Consider the following 18,902-nt stretch of genomic DNA (forward strand, 5'->3'; position numbering starts at 1 on the left):
AATGAACCCCAAGATAAGGACTCAAATGGTTTTTCTTTCTTGCTATTGTTTCTAACATATTTATAAGATGATTTCTTTGTTGCTTTGTATGTCCCTCCCCTGCTTTCACTGTATTTGATGTTGGTATAATTTGGGGAAGGGAAGGGAAAAAACAAATTGTTTAAATAAGGATACAGCTTGACTCATCGCAACAATGAGATATACAAGAGGCTATGTAGAAAAACGCGGGGGGGGGGGGCGGGGAATGATGAGAGGGCAAGGATGGGAAGGGAAACAAAGGAGGAGGCTACACTGCTTGATAAGAAATGTACTCATTACCTTGTCTATGTAATTGTATGGTATTTTCACAATAAAAAAAAAAGATGATGCTAAGCGAAATGAACCCTGAAATAGGGACACAAGTGGTTTTGTCTTTCTTGCTGCTGTTTTTAATGTACTTAGAATGTACCATGTGATTTTTTTGTTTTTCCCCCATGGTATAACCACTGTTTTCACTGTATTTGGTTCTGGTGTCCTGCATCTTGTAAATACATTTTTCTAATTTGTGGAAGGAAAAGAAAATAACAAAATGCTGAAATAAGGACCCATCGTAACAATGAGATGTACAAGACACTATGTTGAAAATGAACTTTACAGCTTCGGGGGAGGACAAGGGAGGAGCTGGGGAGGTGGGGAGCAAAAGGGTGGTAGGAGAAAAACAAAGGAGGAGGTAACAATGCTCGATAGGAAATGTACTCTTCACATGCCTAACTGTAACCCCTATGTACTCTATTTTTACAATAAAAATATATACAAAAAATATAGCTGGACGCCAATGGCTCACGCCTCTAATCCTAGCTGCTCAGGAAGCTGAGACCTGAGGATCAGGATTCAAAGGATGTTCCCTTGCAGGAACATCCTTGAGACTCTCATCTCCAATTAACCACCAGAAGTGGAGCTGTGGCTCCAAGTGGTATATCACTAGCCCTGTGTAAAAGAACTCAGGGACAGCGCCCAAGCCTGAATCTAAGTCCCATGACCAACAACAACAAAATTTAAAGCATATTCATTCTCTGATGATGTATCTATGATTCAAGAATTACTCGACTAGGTTTTAGAAAGGCAAAACAATAATAACAACAACAACAAAACTCCAGTCAGAAATCTCAATGCATTTCCTACTAGGAAAACTAAGAGATTCAAGAGTCTAATTCAAAAGAACTAACATTGAACTCTTATATGGAAATATATGTTTCTGGAATACAGAATAATAATAATCTCCCTGATTGGCTCCTGGGCTTGCATATGCTGTCCCTTCTGCATCTACAGAGACTCTGTTATTAAAAATGCAAGCATTGGCCAAAGGACAGGGCCATGGAAAGCAACCACATATATTCCCAAAAGTCAAGATGATACAGTAATTGCATTTAATACTGCAATAAAATGTGAACTAAGACCAATACAAGGATTGATACAATTCCAGAAGCTATGAGAGACGTTTGGAGCCCTTTATTACTAGCTATCTTTTACTTCTGTTTAGAGAAAGAACTTTTATTTGGTTTCTCACAAGATAATCAAACCTGGTGGGGGGGGGGGGGGCGGTGGCACAGAACAAAGTTATCTGATTCAGCCATGAGGCCCGAACTCTGGGTCTGGGCACTGTCCTTCAGCTCTTCAGCCCCAAGCTAACGCTCTACCACTTGAGCCACAGTGCTACTACAGGCTTTTTCTGCTTAAGTGGTGCTGAGGAGCCCAGGGCCTCATGCATGCTAGGCAAGCACTCTACCACTGAGCCACCTTGCCAGCCCTGCTGTATTTCTAATCATATAAACTTTTTATGGATTTATGGTGACAAATTCCAGAAGTGTTGTTTTATTTTCTTTTTGATAATTATTTCATATGTAAGGCTATAAATGGCCACTATACATTACTTAGTAAAACTTAAAAGATATCGTAAGATGAATGACAATGTGGTCTAATGCAGTATTCTCCTATACTTCTAGATATAGGATTAATTCAAGATATAAGAAAGTACTAAAAGTAATGATGCACTGAGTCTCTCAGAACTGAGACGGGATGAAGCCAGGAGTATAGATGTTGAAGGTCATTCCTTTAGAAGTTTCATGTTTCTCTGGTAGGAAAACTTCTTCCAAGCATCTTTTCATTAAGATTTCAAGCTATCAAACAGTCATGGCTTCATTTCATGGTCACGCACACATACATCACTAAATTCAAACTAAATTCAAAACTTACACATTCATTTTTCTCTCACTGCTATAGCAAATAACCAAAAATGTATGAGCTTAAAACAAGGCAGATTCTTTCTCTTACAAACTTGAAGGCCAGTAGTCTAAAATGAGCAGACAGGGCTGACTTCTTTGTAGAGGTCATGAGTGAGAATCTGTTCCTTGCCATTTTCCAGCTGGAGAGTCTCTGTGTCTTTTGTAGGTTTTTGATTCCTTCCACTAATTTTGATGTTCATAATATTGCATGCTGGCTCCTATCTAACCTCCTGCCTCCCACTTCTAATCACTCCATGATCAAACCACAAAAGTAATCTGGGACATTCTCCCCAGTTTAAGAGCCTTGATTTCAACCCATCTACAAACTTCCTTTTCAAAAAAGTGCCTTGCACGAAGGTGACAGATCACTGGCTCTATGGGTTATAGTGATGAATGACAATATCCCTTGTTCTTCCTTTCACAAAACGTAAGGGCTAAACTTTTTCACCCTCTCAGTTCATACTATTCAGGGAGACAATCACATCAACTATGAATTTATGATCTCATATTTTCTTTCATTGTTTTTGGTTTGCTTTGTTTTTTGCACACCCAGGTTAGCTTTCTAAGGCCTTCAGCTTGCTGGGCTTGCTTGCACAGCTGGCACACTACCATTTGAGCCACATATCCAGCTTAGTCTTTTGCTGGTTATTTTGGTGATGAAATCTCATAGACTTGTCCTGCCTGGGCTAGCCTGAAATCTCAGTTGTGTGGATCTCAGCCTCCTGAGTAGCAAGCTAGGATTGCAAGTGCTAGCCAATCGGGTCCAGTTCAGATTTGTTTTCTAAACTTTCTTAGCTCCATGGAAGATGAACGACATCCCACAGGCTAAATCTGGCCTGCGTCCTGTTTGTAAAATTTGATTTTAGTGGAACACAATAAAATCTATTCATTTGTGTATTGTCTGGCTGTTCTCACAATAAAGTGCTGGCATTAAAATTGTTGCAAAACAGACCATAGTACATAACCTCTATAAAATTTTCTACATGACCGTCTTTAAATAAGAAATTTTCTGAAAAGGGATAATTTGCTACACTTCCCCTTGTTAGAAGTGAACTTCTTATTCACAGGCTGTGGGAAATTTCTTACTAGTCATGATTAAATAATCTAATAAAAAGGTTTGTGGTTTGTGTTAAAAATTATCATTACTATTACTGTTTGGATATCATCCATCAATACTTGTTGATATTTAATAAGGCATTAGAACAAACATTTAATATATTTTTTTTCATTTAATACACATACAAAACATGATTCAGCACTAGCCCCCAGCTCCCCATGAACAAATAAAGGCTATCCAAGGATAAATAGCTTTCCCATGATAGAATAGAGTGAGCAGAAGGGCTCGGATCTAGACCCAAGTCTCTGAGTTCAAAACATATGTTCCTAATCTCTCCATAATTCCCTGTTGTATATTTTTTAATTTAATCATTATTACTTTGCCTTGCAAATATAGATTTGCATTTAATAACTCATATAAATTATTAAATCCATGCACCCACAGCAATTATGCATCTCTTCCTTCTCTGATATAAGGTATTACAGTAAAAAAGCAAGATAAAGTGTAGAGACAGACTGTGGATTTTAAGGAATTCAGACTCTTAAAGCTTTACAAACCTATCAAGTTGTCTAAACTTCTAGGGGCCATGTTCACTCTGTGTCACTCTGGAGACCAAACTGAGATAGCATTCATGACATCACCTCGAAAGTATTAGGCCCCGTACACTCATTAGTTCTTCTCTTGAGCCTACATGCAGTGTTTCATAAGACAAGCCCTACTTACTCTCTGGGAAGCCCTTTCAAAACTGACAAGACTGGAAGTCATTTTATTTGTGGAATGGCATGAGGTAGTGGTTATTTAAAAATTGTAGAAGACACTGCCAGCTTCTCCAGATCCCAGTTCTTTAGCTTAGTGCATTATAGAAAGATGCCATTTCTTTTAATAACTTCTCTCAGTCAGGACCTTGGACAGGACTGGAGCAATGTCCTTCCTGCCACACTCATCTCAGCATCTAGAGTCCGTCAGCATGAGTGACTGAAATGGTGACTTCGTGTGACAAGGCATTTACAAGATATGGCAAGTAGAAGGAATTCCATATCACTGTCTCTGATTTTATTATAATGCTTTAGTTTAAAAAATACTCTTTGTTGGACAAAATAAAAAAAAACACTGAGTAGAAAAGTCCAAACAGAGAAATTAAAACTATGTCTTGTAGTACCTCAATGAACCATTTCAGATGGGTAGACTCATCTTCATTCCTGAGATAATTTTTGTTCTTTACTGGGATGTCTGCTAGACTGTGTTCTAAGCCTTGTTGGCCAGTATTTCTTGCTTCTAAATACAGTATGTGGAAAGTAATTCTCTAATTTCCATATTCCTATGATGTTATTTCCTCAAAGTAGAGAATTTATAAACTCTGTAATTGAAGTCAACATTTAGTTTCAATCAGGACAGATTACAATAGCTAAAGAATGCAGGAGGGAAAGCAAACAATACTCATATTTGAATTTTTCATATATAATGAGTGTATCAGTATCTTATTATAGAAGATAATACATTATGCAAAAGTGATATTCTCCAAACCATAAGGCAAAATCTATTTTATTGTAAAAAATGTGTGCTTTGTTTATGGGGCAATAGAATTCACGAAACCAGTAGAATATATTATGTGGTGTTTGGGAAGTGATTATTCCAATTGTTTTCCCTGCTAAATGCCTGACTTCTTGTTCCTTCATTGATTCTCCCATTTAAGAACACTACTGCCAGTAAACGATTGGAAGGTAAACCCAACGGTTAGCATTCACTTTGGTAATGCTTTTTCAAGCATTTAGTAAAGGACCTTTAATGGTAACTAGAGAAATACAATATGGCTATCCCCTCTTGATCTAGGAAAGCAAAGGTTTATTTCGTGTCATTAGGAAAAGCATGAGAAGGAAGATATTTTCCAGCTGCCCACTGAATCAATTCAATGAACCAAATATTCTCTCCCCATCCCCACCCACTGTGTGCCCCTTACAAAGGCACAGGCGACTCCATGAAATGGAAAGAAGGATGCGCTCACTTACTAATTTGATCCGGTGGCCAGGAATTGTGCTGATTTCCCACGTACATTCTTTCCTGCTTGGGTACTTATCTGGCCAGTTGGGGCTGGTAATGAGGCCACTAGGGCTGTGGATCTTCTGCTCACACTCAGCTGTGCAAAGAAGGACAAAATCAGTTGGTGAACAAATCGAATCCAAGATTGGGCTAGAAAACCTACAGCCTATGTTCCCACTGCTCCGTGGAAAGATTTTCCTGAACACTAGCTAATCATCATTCTAATCTCCGTGATCATACTCATCTGCATTTGGCAAATACACTTCAGAACACAGTCAGACAATGCTTGTTGTCTGACTCATTGGAATTGTTTAGCACAAATTAGGTAAGCTCCTCAAAGAAAACAAATTATTTAAACTGTTGGCTCTATCCACTGAGACTTCAGTGGAGCAACATATATTGACAAGCCAGAATCTCAACACTGGCTATATGCAAAACACTTTCGATGGGTTATACAATTTTTATTAGTTTTCCTTGACCAGCAGCTAATTAACATCAACAGGGAATTTTATAAGTCAAGTATTTACATTTTTTGCTCCCTCTTAGTATATATTCTAATCCTTAAATCATAATTGTAGTTGTTAGAATAAACTTACTTCCATTTCTTCAGAGATATGAAACACTAGGGGAAAATAAGTGAACAGCTTCTAATCTTGAAGATAGATTCTAAACTAACCTCAAAAACTGTCTCATTCAATTAAATGGATGTCAACCATGTTTTGCACAATGTTACCATATTTGGGGAAGTTCTTCACTATTAAAAGAGTACTCTGCCCAGCTGCTAGACTGCACAAGAGGTCCATGCCAAATGAATGCAATCACTATTGTTTTTGTTCCTTAAATCTACAGCTACTCCCTAGCCATACTAGATTCTCACAGGGAGGTGTGGATTTGCTGCAGGGGAATGAAAGAGAGAAAGAGAGAGAAACAAAGATGAAACTTAGCTCCTACCAAACAAATGAGGATTACCTAACAAAATAATGACCTTAAAAGACTAGGCCCAGAGCTTAGTGGCACAGTGCTTGCCGAGCCTGCAAGCAGATTTGGTTCAATCCACAGCCCTGCAACATTAGTGAATTTTATCATGGTAAGAATTCTGGATTGAGTCATAACAAGGGTTTTTTTGATTCCCTACATTTGTCCTGTCACATTAAATGCAGAGTTTTCAGGATCTACAACAGCCTGCAGCAAGGTGAAGATACTTGCAGCTGAACTGTGCATGGTGTGTGTGTGTGTGTGTTCTACAGCACACATAAAAGAAAATTCAACCCTTTTCCTGGCAATAAATGAACAAATGAATGAATGATGTTGAGCCAGGCCTGGTGGCTCCTGTCTGTCCCTGGGCAAAACATTAGAGAAACTTCTATCTCAAAAACAAGCTGGGTGTGTTGGTTCAGATCCGTAATCACAGTTACATAGAAAGTGTAGTTTAAGAAGACTATGGTTCATGATCAGAATCATGCCGAAACGAAAAATTCAGGACCCAACCTACAAACAAAGAAAAAAAGGGCACAAGTGGTAGAGCCCCCGCCACTTATTTTGTTTGTACATATTTTTTATTGTAAAGATACTGTACAGAGGAGTTACAGTTACAAGAGTAAGGTAATAAGTACATTTCCTATCCAGCATTGTTACCTCCTTTTCTGTTTTTCCCCTATCATCCCTTCCCTCCACCTCCCAACCTCTCTAACACCTCTTCCCCGCCCCCCACAAAAGTTGTAAAGTGTATTTTCAACACACCAGTGCCCAGCTTTATACTTAATTTTTTTTTTTTTGTCGGTCGTGGGGCTTGAACTCTGGGTCTGGGCGCTGTCCTTCAGCTCTTCAGCTCAAGGCGAATGCTCTACCACTTGAGCTACAGCGCCACTTCCGGTTTTCTGGTGGTTTATTGGAGATAGGAGTCTCTCCTGCCCGGGCTGGCTTTGAACCGCGATCCTCAGATCTCAGCCTCCTGAGTAGCTAGGATTACAGGCGAGAGCCACCAGCGCCCGGCTATACTTAATTTTTTAAAGTTTCATTTTTAATTTTTCTTTTTTCCTTTTTTCTTTATCTCTCTTGTCCTTTCCTTCTATTCTTTTCCTCTCTTTGAATTTAGGTCTTGGTTATATTCCCTTCTCTCCCTTTCCCTCCCCCCATTCCTCACAATTTTCTCCTCACAATTCTCCATAAACCTATTAATATCTGGTCTAATGACTCTTTCTTTGCTTTTCTTAGTCCATTGATCCTCTGTTGTTGAGCTAGATTGTATCTGTTGAACTAGATTGTATTGGTACTCATTTTGACTGTGTCAAACAATCTGTGCAACTACAGGGCTCTGGTTGATGCTTGTCTTAAAATAGTGTTCTAGTACAGAAGTGGTTTTGCTTTCATACCTGCCACTTATAACTAGCAAGTTTTAAATCATCATTAAGCATTTTCCTTTCAAAAATAGCTATGTATCTGTTTTAAGTAGAAGATTTCATAGCAGACTCTCAAAGAAGATCGAATAATTCTTTCTTCTAAATTCTTTCTTCCATTCATCTAACCTGAAAGTTCTTGAGTCCAAACTACAGTACTTCCAAAAGGAGGAAGTAAGAGAGACAGAGACAGAGAGACAGAGACAGAGAAAGACAGAGAGAGACAGACAGAAACAGAGAGACAGAGAGACAGAGAGAGACAGAGACAGAGAGAGAGAGACAATATTAAGGCTACCTGAACATCATTCTATTTAGAAGGAAAATTTTTACAAAACTATTTCTGGACATATAAAGACATATTTGTTACTGGTAAACCATGGTAGGTAGGTAGGTAGGTAGGTAGGTAGGTAGATAGATAGATAGATAGATAGATAGATAGATAGATAGATAGATAGATAGATAGGTAGGTAGATAGGTAGATAGACAGACAGAGATAGATAGATAGATAGATAGATAGATAGATAGATAGATAGATAGATAGACAGACAGACAGATAGATAGATGATAGATTGATTATGTAGCTATATAGATGATAAATTTATTGATTACATAGCTATCTATACGTAGACTAGGTACAAATCAGTACAGGCTTCTTTGGGGTTTTTTTCCTGGGTATTTCTTGCTTTCCAGTCTGCAATAACAACTGCACCTGTTATCCCAAACTATTTATTTAATAGCATATCTCATGAAGTTGCAAATATCCTATATGAAAGTGGAGAAAGAAACATTCCTGCTTGTGTATGATTTCACACAATGCCATTATCCCAATGTAAAAGGAAAATCCTATCTGAGCATAACTGAATGCAAGGAGGTTAATTCAGAAGGTTCTTTATGTCTTCAAGGTATATGCAAAAATTTACTACCTGACATTTTAGTTAGGTCTCTCCAGTCTACAAACACTGAAGTTACATACAAAAAGCTCTCTTCAGAAATTTCCAGGAAGTAGTGCTGTAGCTCAAGTGGTGAAGTGCTTGCCTTGAGCTAAAGAGCTAAGGAACAGTGCCCAGGCCCAGCGTTCAAGTCTCACAACGAAAGAAAGAAAGAAAGAAAGAAAGAAAGAAAGAAAGAAAGAAAGAAAGAAAGAAAGAAAGAAAGAAAGAAAGAAAGAAAGAAAGAAAGAAAGAAAGAAAGAAAGAAAGAAAGAAAGAAAGAAAGAAAGAAAGAAAGAAAGAAAGGAAAGAAAAGAAAGAAAAGAAAGAAAGAAAGAAAGAAAGAAAGAAAGAAAGAAAGAAAGAAAGAAAGAAAGAAAGAAAGAAAGAAAGAAAGAAAGGAAAGAAAATTCCATTCAAGACAGGCATATATCCAGTCTAATCAGGAAATTCTAGAGCACACTCTCAAAAGAACAAATAAGATCTGAATAATTACGTTTTTCACTTCCAACCCATAGTACCCAAGAAGAGTAAAAGCTTTGTATTAAAAAAAAAAACCTGAAGATTTATAAGGCACTGGGATCAAAATATGTTGGCTAATTTTGTGCTACTAATATGCTGTGGGGTTTTGTTTGGATTTTTTTTTCTCCAAAATCCTGAGTTAAATCTTTACATGGCACAGTAGCTACCAATGACAACGGTCTTCACTTTGGTAGACGTTTGAGCAGGATGCTACTGGTATTTAAGAGGTTCCTCACATGTCACACAGCTACAAGAACAGATGGCTATCACATCAAATGGAAGACATTTTTCCAAAAATTAGCCTTATCGGATCTGATCTAGAATGACCCAAGGATCATCGCAGCTTCTCAATCTGTAGTAATTCTACTGCCACCCTGTGAAAGTGTAAAATGCTTTAGATGATACAATAACATCTCCATGAAACAGCTTACATCTTTGCATGTTATACACTATTTTTTGTCTTTAGCCTTGTTAAGATTTATTCACATAATTAGTATTCATTCAGCGAATTCATATAAGATTAATAATGATGAAGCAATTAATTCTGCTCGAGAGCCAAGCTTTACTCCAACCACATGAAATCAGAGATGTCAAGGAAAGTCCTGTGTTCCCCTACCTTCTTTGCAGTCATGTTTGTTCTCATGCAGCACGAAGCCATTCCGACACTGACACATGTAACTGCCCATGGTGTTGACACATTCGTGCTGACATCCGCCATTATCCTTAGAGCATTCATCTTTGTCTGGCAAAGAAATGAACCCCCCACTCTTTAGTCAGTAGCTTCAAAAGCAAAGAAAACATCATGTGGTGAATACTGGCAAAAGGTACACTAAAACACGATTTTCTCCCTTCCCTGCATTCAACAAACACAGGTGTAAGGTGTTGAAGTTCTCTCCTGTCCTTATTGAGCTTGGAGCCTTGGATTGTGTCGTTAAGTTTCCATCTCTTAATGGATCAACTTGTAATCCACTTTCATTCCTGTGATGATGTAGAACGTTTTTTTTTTTTTGAGGACATAAGGAAAAATGAACTAATCTTTTGCCAAATAATTCCAAACACTTCTGTTTCTATTCTTAAAAATAATTTTGAAATGTCAAATAAAGGCAAGAAATATCATTAACTTAGATTAAAATCCTTCTTTCTGTGTACGTATATATATATATATATAGAGAGAGAGAGAGAGAGAGAGAGATGTATATATAGATGTATATCATCATATGACAACAAAGGCTAAAATTGTTTTCAAGATCTGTATGTGATTATTTCCGTCATTCCTATCATTGATATTTTTCATTAACTTTACACATTTACTAAGCATGAATGAAGGTAGATTGGCTGAAATATTCCAAGGCAATGAAACATATCATTAGACCATGCTAAAGATCACACTTAATTTATATATTGTAAGCAAATCAATTTCTGATAGACTAAATCCACTAATAGAACACCATCCAGTGTTTAGAAAAGGCAATATTAGTTTTAAGAAATACCTAGAAAATTTATTACTGGAGAAAAAAGCCAAGCTAGGTTAATGGGTAATTAATTGATAGCTTATTGATAGCCACAGCTATCACCCAAGTCCCTGAGCTGTCATCCTTGCTGGCATATTCTATGAAGTCAAAGGGCAGCTTGCTCCTGATCCACATACAAAGGCATTTCACTTAGACGACATTATTCCCACAAAGGGAATGAAGTGGACACAGCAAAGTTACATTGGAGGCTTTACACTGTCAGCTGATTTTTTTTTTATATTGAGAATGAGTGAGCCCACAGTGACACACCAGGTGTGCTACGTTTGCTTTTTTAATTAAGCCAATGGTTCTTTTTTTTATCAATATAAATTTTAAAAGGTATTTGAAAGAAATGATCTAATAGGAACATTTAAAGATGTGTCCATTTTTCTACTTCTCTAATTACATACAGCACACATATGCAAAAAGTGATATTCATGCATTGAGATATCAGAATATATCAAACACATACAGGCAGAAGAATGAAGGTGTGTTAGAAGAATTAAAGAAGCATAATTTATACTTCAATAAGACTGTTCTTACAACACAAATAAATAAAATCAAATGTCCTTTATATTTCAGAAAGCTTATCCTGATGTCAAAAAATAACAGAAAATGAATTTTTATAGTTTTCAGTGTCTTTAATCATACATTGGAGTACAGTATTTACCTTGTAAGTAATTTTAAAGTAAAAGGTATGATAAAGGAAACACAAAAAATACCCTGAATCATTTTTGATAAGATTTATTCACCTCATTATTTCAATTTATTCACCTCATTATTTTTAAATAAATGAAAATATGCAAAACACGTCATATTTATAAAATAGTCTCTAGCAAAGTCTCCCCGTTTTTAGAATAGGGTATTAAAATTCCACTTCGATTAACGTAAATCTTCAGTGAAAGCCTGAGAAATTTTGAGAGGTAATTAAATTTGGGAGAAAGAAGGGACCAGAACAAGGAAGCAGATTCCATTGTATGTCCAGTTCACTTTTGTGTCTGACTCAGATCACAATGGAATGAGTGAAGCATTGACTTCGATCATTCTTAAAACTCCAAACTAACCCTAAATCTCATTAATTTTCAACACAGAAGAATTGGAGTAAATGGACATAGAGTTAACTCAATCCAAATTGCCTAATGTTAGAGCATCATTGCAGTGTAGTTGCTTTAAATGCTTGCTGGTTAAAAAGGCAGAATTGGCTACTCTACTAATGTTTATTAAAAGTTTGTATATTTTTAGCATTTCAGAGTCATGCTTTGATAAAGAATGACTCTGAATATGAGAAAATAAAGACTTTTTGCTCCTATTTCTCTGTTTTGCAAAATGGGGGATACATATCAAAATTTAGCTTCCATGAGAAATTTTACTTTGAGTTGGTTAAATTTTTCCAAATATATAAATAAAAATTGTTGAACACATCTCAGGTGTTATTTTCATTAAAATCATAATTTCATTTCCTACCATAACAAAGCAAGATATGATACTGTGATTATTTATTGCTATTAGGATAAAAAGTATGTGGCAAAAGGAGGGTGAAAAAGAAGAGATATGTTGCTAAAATAAGTGTATGTTTTCCAAAACAAAAAAAAATTATGTTTAAGAATCTGCTAGGTTTTGGATGCCTGGTATAATTATACATAGCTACCTGTCATGGCTATAAAGAAACTTATGCTTGTTATTTGTAGATCTTCTCAGAATACTGCATTTTACGTAAGAGCTACATGACTTCAGGACTCCTTTATTAATGTCAGGTATAATAGTAAGTAAAACAAATGCTTAAACCTAGAGCAAGTAGTCATATCTTTTATGTACCTCCAAGATACATTTAGAGAAAACTCTGAAGACAAGATGGCAACAATGAAAGCCAGTTCACGGAGACATTGTCCAACACACATTGTAACAACAGACTTACCCGAGAAGAAATGTGCCTTGAAGCCCTTCTTGGATACAGTGTTGTCAGATTTGAACTCAATCCTCATGTTGTTGAACTGAGAGGTAATGACATCCGGGACCTCTGCACCACAGAACTTGCCATGCAATTTAGACTCAGAAGCAAGTCCACTCCAGATCTCCACAAAATCATATTTGCAAACCTAGATTGAAGAGTACCAGAGGACTGACAGGTATTTGTGAAACACATGCCATATTTTACCTTCTTTTACCTTCATGGTAGTCAGACTGGAATTAACAGGTAAAGAAAAAAAAATAGAAGGGTTTGATGATGAGCCCCAAAGCATGCAAGCTCTAGTAGAGGAGAAATTTATTGTTGCTATCTTCTGAACTTGCCATGGATAGCTTAACACTGACAGTCATGCCATGACACTGGTCTATGAGTGTACAAAACAAGCACGAGTAATAGAAGTAACACTTCTATTAAACTAAAGTTCCATTTTTTAAATACTTTATTCAAATTTACACTTCTCACAGTAGCACTACGGTGACTGGCAGTGTAGAGTTTGGGTTCATCCAGTGCTAGGTCCCATAAACGCAGTGCTCTGATCAGAATCTCACCATGAGGAACTTCCAAAGTTTTGGAAAGAGAAAGAATGGAGAGACACAGGAGGTGAGTCTGATCAAGGCATAGATGAATATGTCAGATGAAACTCCCTCGTACAACTAATTGACTCTAATTAAAATGTGGAAAACAATTTTAAAAAATTAAAGGCATACCCTTGGTATTTAATTTTAAAAGATCTTTTGTCTTTCAAAATGTTAAAAAAAAACCTGATATTTCTTCCTTTCTGGTGCTAGGTCTTGAGAACATAATCTAGAGGACTCGAGGTTGCAAATAAATACAAATTCTATTCCAGGAAATAAAGGCAGGAATTGATAACAAAATGAAGTATAGTTATCTGATTTCTCTGTAACACACTAATATGACAAGTACTCTTCAGCAATTCTATGAAACTAATGGATGTTTCTGCAACACACTTCTCTAAATTTCTAATAGAGTACTTTAAAAATCACCTTGCATGGGGAGGGGGGAGGCTGGGAAGGGATGTGAAGGGTAAACAAAGGAGGAGGCTGCAATGCTTGGTAAGAAATGTACGCATTATCCTGACCACGTAATTGTAACTCCTCTGTACAGTATGTTCACAAATAAAATAAAATTAAATTAAAAAAATCACCTTGCATGAATGACCTTATTACATAAATATTTAAGAATACATGTGACTTTACCACTGACTTTCCTTTAGCATTGTCATGCTGAGGAAAAATATGAAGTTTTCATTTTAATCTAGTATTAGATAAATCAGGTTGTGTCCCATAGGTAAATTATCCAACTATGAAATACATAGTATCTGTACTGGCTTTCTATGCAGAAATCAAAGATTTCATACATGTTAACAATGTTTGCAAAAGGGCCCTTGTAGCTCTCATGATCACTATTTTAAGAGTAATGCTTCTAGAACACAAAGCTCCATCCACCTTCTTTCCTCCTGAATGCAAACTTTTCCTCCTCATCCTATATTATGCATTATATCAACTCATGAACAAAGAAAGTAGAAAAAGAAAGATGTCTACACTAATGCTTGACATTCTCCCTTCTCCCTTTCTTCCTTCTTCCCTCCCTCCCTCCATCTCCTCTCTCCTTCTTTCCCTTTTCCTTTCTTTTCTCTTTCAAGTTCGCCATTTTGCCTTTATAGAGTCCCAAAACCTGACCAAAAAACCTATCTGCTGTTCACTTACTTCATTGCCTTCCAATTCAAAAAACTCGAACTTCACAGAAATCCTGTATTGGATTGGTGCAACCACCTGCCACACGCAGTTTTTATTTGGAGGGTACTCTTTAGGCCACCCAGGAGTGGTGATCGTGCCGTTGAGTTTGGTCAGAAGTCCTCCACAAGCGGCTAGAAGGAAAGAGGAGAGAAAGGTGCTCTTGACAAATTCCTTTCTGTGAACCTGCTATTGACAGCCACACATCTCACACTAAATTTCAACTGAACATGGCCCTCCAGATTCTTTAGTTTTAACAGCTATTTTAATCATCATATCCCACTTGAAACATATAGCTTTGGAACAAATAACCATATGACTGAGCAACACTTTCAATCCCATTAAAATTTGGCACTCTGTCTCACTTCCTTATCTTTTAATTGATTATAAAATATTTTATAATACCTTGGCTACTGCAGAATACAGAGAAAATATAATTTTTATGAAAACTGATAAAGCAGCTGCAATACTTAAAGAATATATATGGAAAAGACTGAGGGAGAAGGAGACAGAGAGACAGGGAAACAGATATCTGTACATGCATACATACTACATCTATACACAGACATGCACCATAGCATAATCTTATATGGAAAGATCAAAATCACTTACTTATTCCCAAATCACAAATAGCATCAAGTTGTCTGAACTATCAGGCAAGATAAATTATGGTAAAAATGAACAAATTTAACACAAAACACTTTAGCAACTAGTTTTTTTTCCCCCTGTGTACTAGTGTGGGCTTGAACTCTGGGCCTGGGTGCTGCCCCTCAGCTCTTCAGCTCATGGAGAGCTGAGCTCTACCACTTGAGCCACAGCACCACTCCTGGTTTTCTTAGTAGTTTACTGGAGATAAGAGTCCCACGGACTTTCCTGCCTGGGCTGGCTTTGAACTGCAATCCTCAGTTCTCAGCCTCCTGAGTAGCTAGGATTACAAGCATGTGCCACCAGCACCCAGCTTGTCCTGTGTATTTTTAAAAACTACTTTTTACTTTCCTTTTCTACATTATTTGTAATAGAAAAATTGACAGTATCCCAAAGTAAATCAGGTGGCTAGAACACATATTGTATGCAATTCATAATTAATTCCTATGGAGTCCAATACCACCTTAAATAATTAGTCTCCACACATTTATAAGATTATTTCTTTGTTGCTTTGTATGTCCCTCCCCCACAGTATAACCCCTGCTTTCACTATATTTGATGTCGGTATACTTTGTGGAGGGGAAGGGGAAAAACAAATCGTTTAAATAGGGATACAGGTGGACCCATTGCAACAATGAGATGTACAAGTCGTTATGTCGAAAACCAACTTTACAACTTTGGTGTGTGTGGGGGGGATTGGGTGGAGGGATGGGGAGGATTGAAAGGGATGGGAAGGGAAAACAAAGGAGGAGGCTACAATGCTTGATAAGAAATGTACTTATTATCTTGTCCATGTAATTGTAACCCCTCTGTACAGTATTTTCACAATAAAAAAATTAGTCCCTGTCTTTGTGTATAAACAAATGATAGATAGATAGATAGATATATGCATACATACATATGTGTATATATCTGTTCCTTATAAATGTACAAAGAAAACAAATTGCATATTCACTTTTACCATTTTTGATGAATAAGTGACTTAAAGTAAAATATTTATTTCGAGAGGGCCACACATAAGTTAGTCATTTTGGGCCAGAGATATTGCTTGCCTAGTATATATGGGTTCAATTTTACCACTGTGAAATAATGCTAACAATCGCAACAATTATATAATGTTTCATTATAATTTTCTTTAAATCAGTGCCCTCTTTTCAGACATACTTTATTTCCTCCATGAATATGCCCACTCTACAGGTAAGATTAGTAGTATAATACATGAGATGGACACTTTTGAAAGCCTAACAGGAGTTTGTTCAAACTTTTGGAAAGAAATAGCAAGAGTGTATTTTTTAAGTCAAGAAAGAGGTGGCAGATGGGATTTTCCGGTTAAGCAAATCATTTTAATGCCTTTGCCACTGATGCACGGCCACAATAGATAACAAGATGCTCATTTTCAGGAGACTTACTAGCTAAGAAAACATGTTATAGTGGAGCCAGAGAGGAAGACAGACAGACAGACAGACAGACAGACAGACAGACAGACAGAATGAGAATGTAAAGGAGGAGGAGGGGTTTCTGGCAGGCGTGGGTCCTACCTTCGCAGCTCCTCCGGTCAGCTCCCAGCTCGTAGCCAGGCTCACAGGCACACTGGTAACTGCCCAGTGTGTTCAGACAGCGCTGCTCACACCCTCCACGGTCAGGCTTGGCACATTCGTCTTCCTCTACCAAAGTGATGAACAAGAGTCGTTTATTTGGAAAGAGTTGTAAATTTAGAAAATAGAATACTTCATGGCTCTAAATAAAAGAGAGGGTATTCCTTTCTCATTTCCACAGCAAAGAAAGAGGAACAATGTGTCTGGATGGATGGATGGATGGATGGATGGATGGATGGATGGATGGATGGATGGATGGATGGTGGATGTCATGTAAGAATTTAAGTTACTGTAACCTAAGAATGCTGGGGAAAAAAATCAAAAGAAAGACTTAAAATGGGGGAAAAACTGTTTCATCTGCTGATTACAAAATAGAGTTTCCCAGATACTTCTCAAAAATTGGTTTTAGAGGTTGGAGATATAGCTCAGGGGCAGAGCACATTTTTATTATGCATGAAACCTTGACTTCTCTCCCTAGAACTAAATGCACAGAGTGATTTTAAAGACATTTCATTATGAGAAGTAGATTTGATAAGATATTAACTGTAAAAATATTTAAAGCACAAGCAACTGACTGGTTCTTTAAATTATAGTAATTGGTGCTTTACCTATAGACATTCAATCCTGAATATGTAATAATTCAATATTTTATAAGTGTATATAAAGTTTAAATGAGTATGACTATATATTCATACATATACATATATATGTATTTGTATTGATACATATATGTATATGACAAAGTACTCCATAATTGCATTTTTCAGAAAAAATATATTATAAATAGGCACTATAATATCTCTAAAGAAATAATACATCAGCAACACTAAACATTTTAAAAACCAATTGTGTAAGTACCTACTGTGGAATAGAAGGCATGCAGAAAACTGTAAACATGTCAACATCTATTTCAATGAGTTCATACAATTTCAACTTATATGAATCCATCAATTATATTCTCAGAGAAATTCATTATACAGTTGATGTGTTTGTGTATGTGTTTCTGTCTGTCTGTTTTTCTGTCTGCCTATCTATTTGTACTTGAACTCAAGGCTTCACACTTTCTCCCGGCATTTTTGTTCAAAGCTGGCACTTGAACCAAGCCTCTACTTTCAGCTTTGTGCTCCTTAACAAGAGATAAGAATCTCTGGACTTTTCTGCCTAGGCTTACTTTGAACCACCATCCTCAGATCTCAGCTTCCTGAGTAGCTAGGATTACAAGAATGAGTTGCCAGCTGCTGGCTTATACTAGTTGATTTTTTATAGGATGAAAATATTGAGATATCTATCACTGGACTTGGACAGGCACAAATTAAATACAGCACATATTCTTGAAAGATCAGTAGAGAGAAAACGTTGCTTCACTCAGGAAAGTTTTATGCAACAACCATACCCTTAATAGAAGTGTCAGTTTCTTAAATATGAGCTGATGTCACTAGCTGCACTAAAATGTCCATCATTTAATTTGGGTAATACACACCAAACATGGGACATGAGAATAAGTTGAAATAATTCAAAACTAAAGCAATAATGCTGTGTGAATAAAGGATGTTTTAGGCATGGGGATATTCTGCTGAAGAGGCCATGTTATTTCCAGTGTAGGGGATGCTACTTCATGGGAGACGCATGGACAATGACAGCACCTGGAAGTAAACTGAGCAATTCTATGCCAGTAAATTCCCTTTTGTCTGTGAAGACTGTGTTGTCCCTATCGGTAACTCCTTTGTTAGTTTTGACTATTTCATACCAAAACAAAAAAGATGATAGAGAACCTTGATTTCCTGCCCTAGAATACTAGAATTCAAATTCTAGTATTTTCTCCTAAGTTCTGCCATGAAAACATCCCCCCGTCCCCTGCCGCCCAAAGATCCCTGAACAGGGACTATTTCTACTTCCAATCATCTTCAACTCTGTTTTCTCCTGATTTGAAGCTAAACAACACATTTAATCTTAACCAAGAAAAATCTCTCATTTGTGAACTCTTGGAAATTACCTTTAAAGAAGTTAGCTGCAAACCCTGCCTTGTTCACAGTTCCGTCAGAAACGAACTTCATCCACAAAGTGTTGGAGGTAGATCTTATATCTTCAGGCTTATCATAGCCACAGAAACGCCCTATCAAAGGGCTATTTTCACTGGTCCCATCTCGAACTTCCAGGTAGTCATACGCACAGTTGTCATGTCTTTCGATCTACAGCAGGACAGATGCATGAACATCTCACTAATTAATG

General features: G+C 36.9%; 1 protein-coding gene across 2 annotated transcripts in view; it reads right to left on the reverse strand.

Moving 5' to 3' along the window:
- Tll1 (tolloid like 1) overlaps positions 1 to 18,902 on the reverse strand; it is a 147,455-nt gene that overhangs the window by 10,004 nt on the left and 118,549 nt on the right. For both annotated transcript variants that reach the window (XM_070016520.1, XM_070016521.1), the window contains exons 13-18: positions 18,667 to 18,862; positions 16,617 to 16,742; positions 14,407 to 14,567; positions 12,629 to 12,809; positions 9,819 to 9,944; positions 5,325 to 5,452 (exon numbers count right to left, since the gene is read on the reverse strand). In XM_070016520.1, the coding sequence (XP_069872621.1) occupies positions 5,325 to 5,452; positions 9,819 to 9,944; positions 12,629 to 12,809; positions 14,407 to 14,567; positions 16,617 to 16,742; positions 18,667 to 18,862 (918 nt within the window). The remainder of the gene's footprint in view (positions 1 to 5,324; positions 5,453 to 9,818; positions 9,945 to 12,628; positions 12,810 to 14,406; positions 14,568 to 16,616; positions 16,743 to 18,666; positions 18,863 to 18,902) is intronic.

Source organism: Dipodomys merriami, unplaced genomic scaffold (assembly GCF_024711535.1).
Source record: "Dipodomys merriami isolate MVZ:Mamm:240054 unplaced genomic scaffold, mDipMer1.0.p SCAF_12, whole genome shotgun sequence".
NCBI lineage: Eukaryota > Metazoa > Chordata > Mammalia > Rodentia > Heteromyidae > Dipodomys > Dipodomys merriami.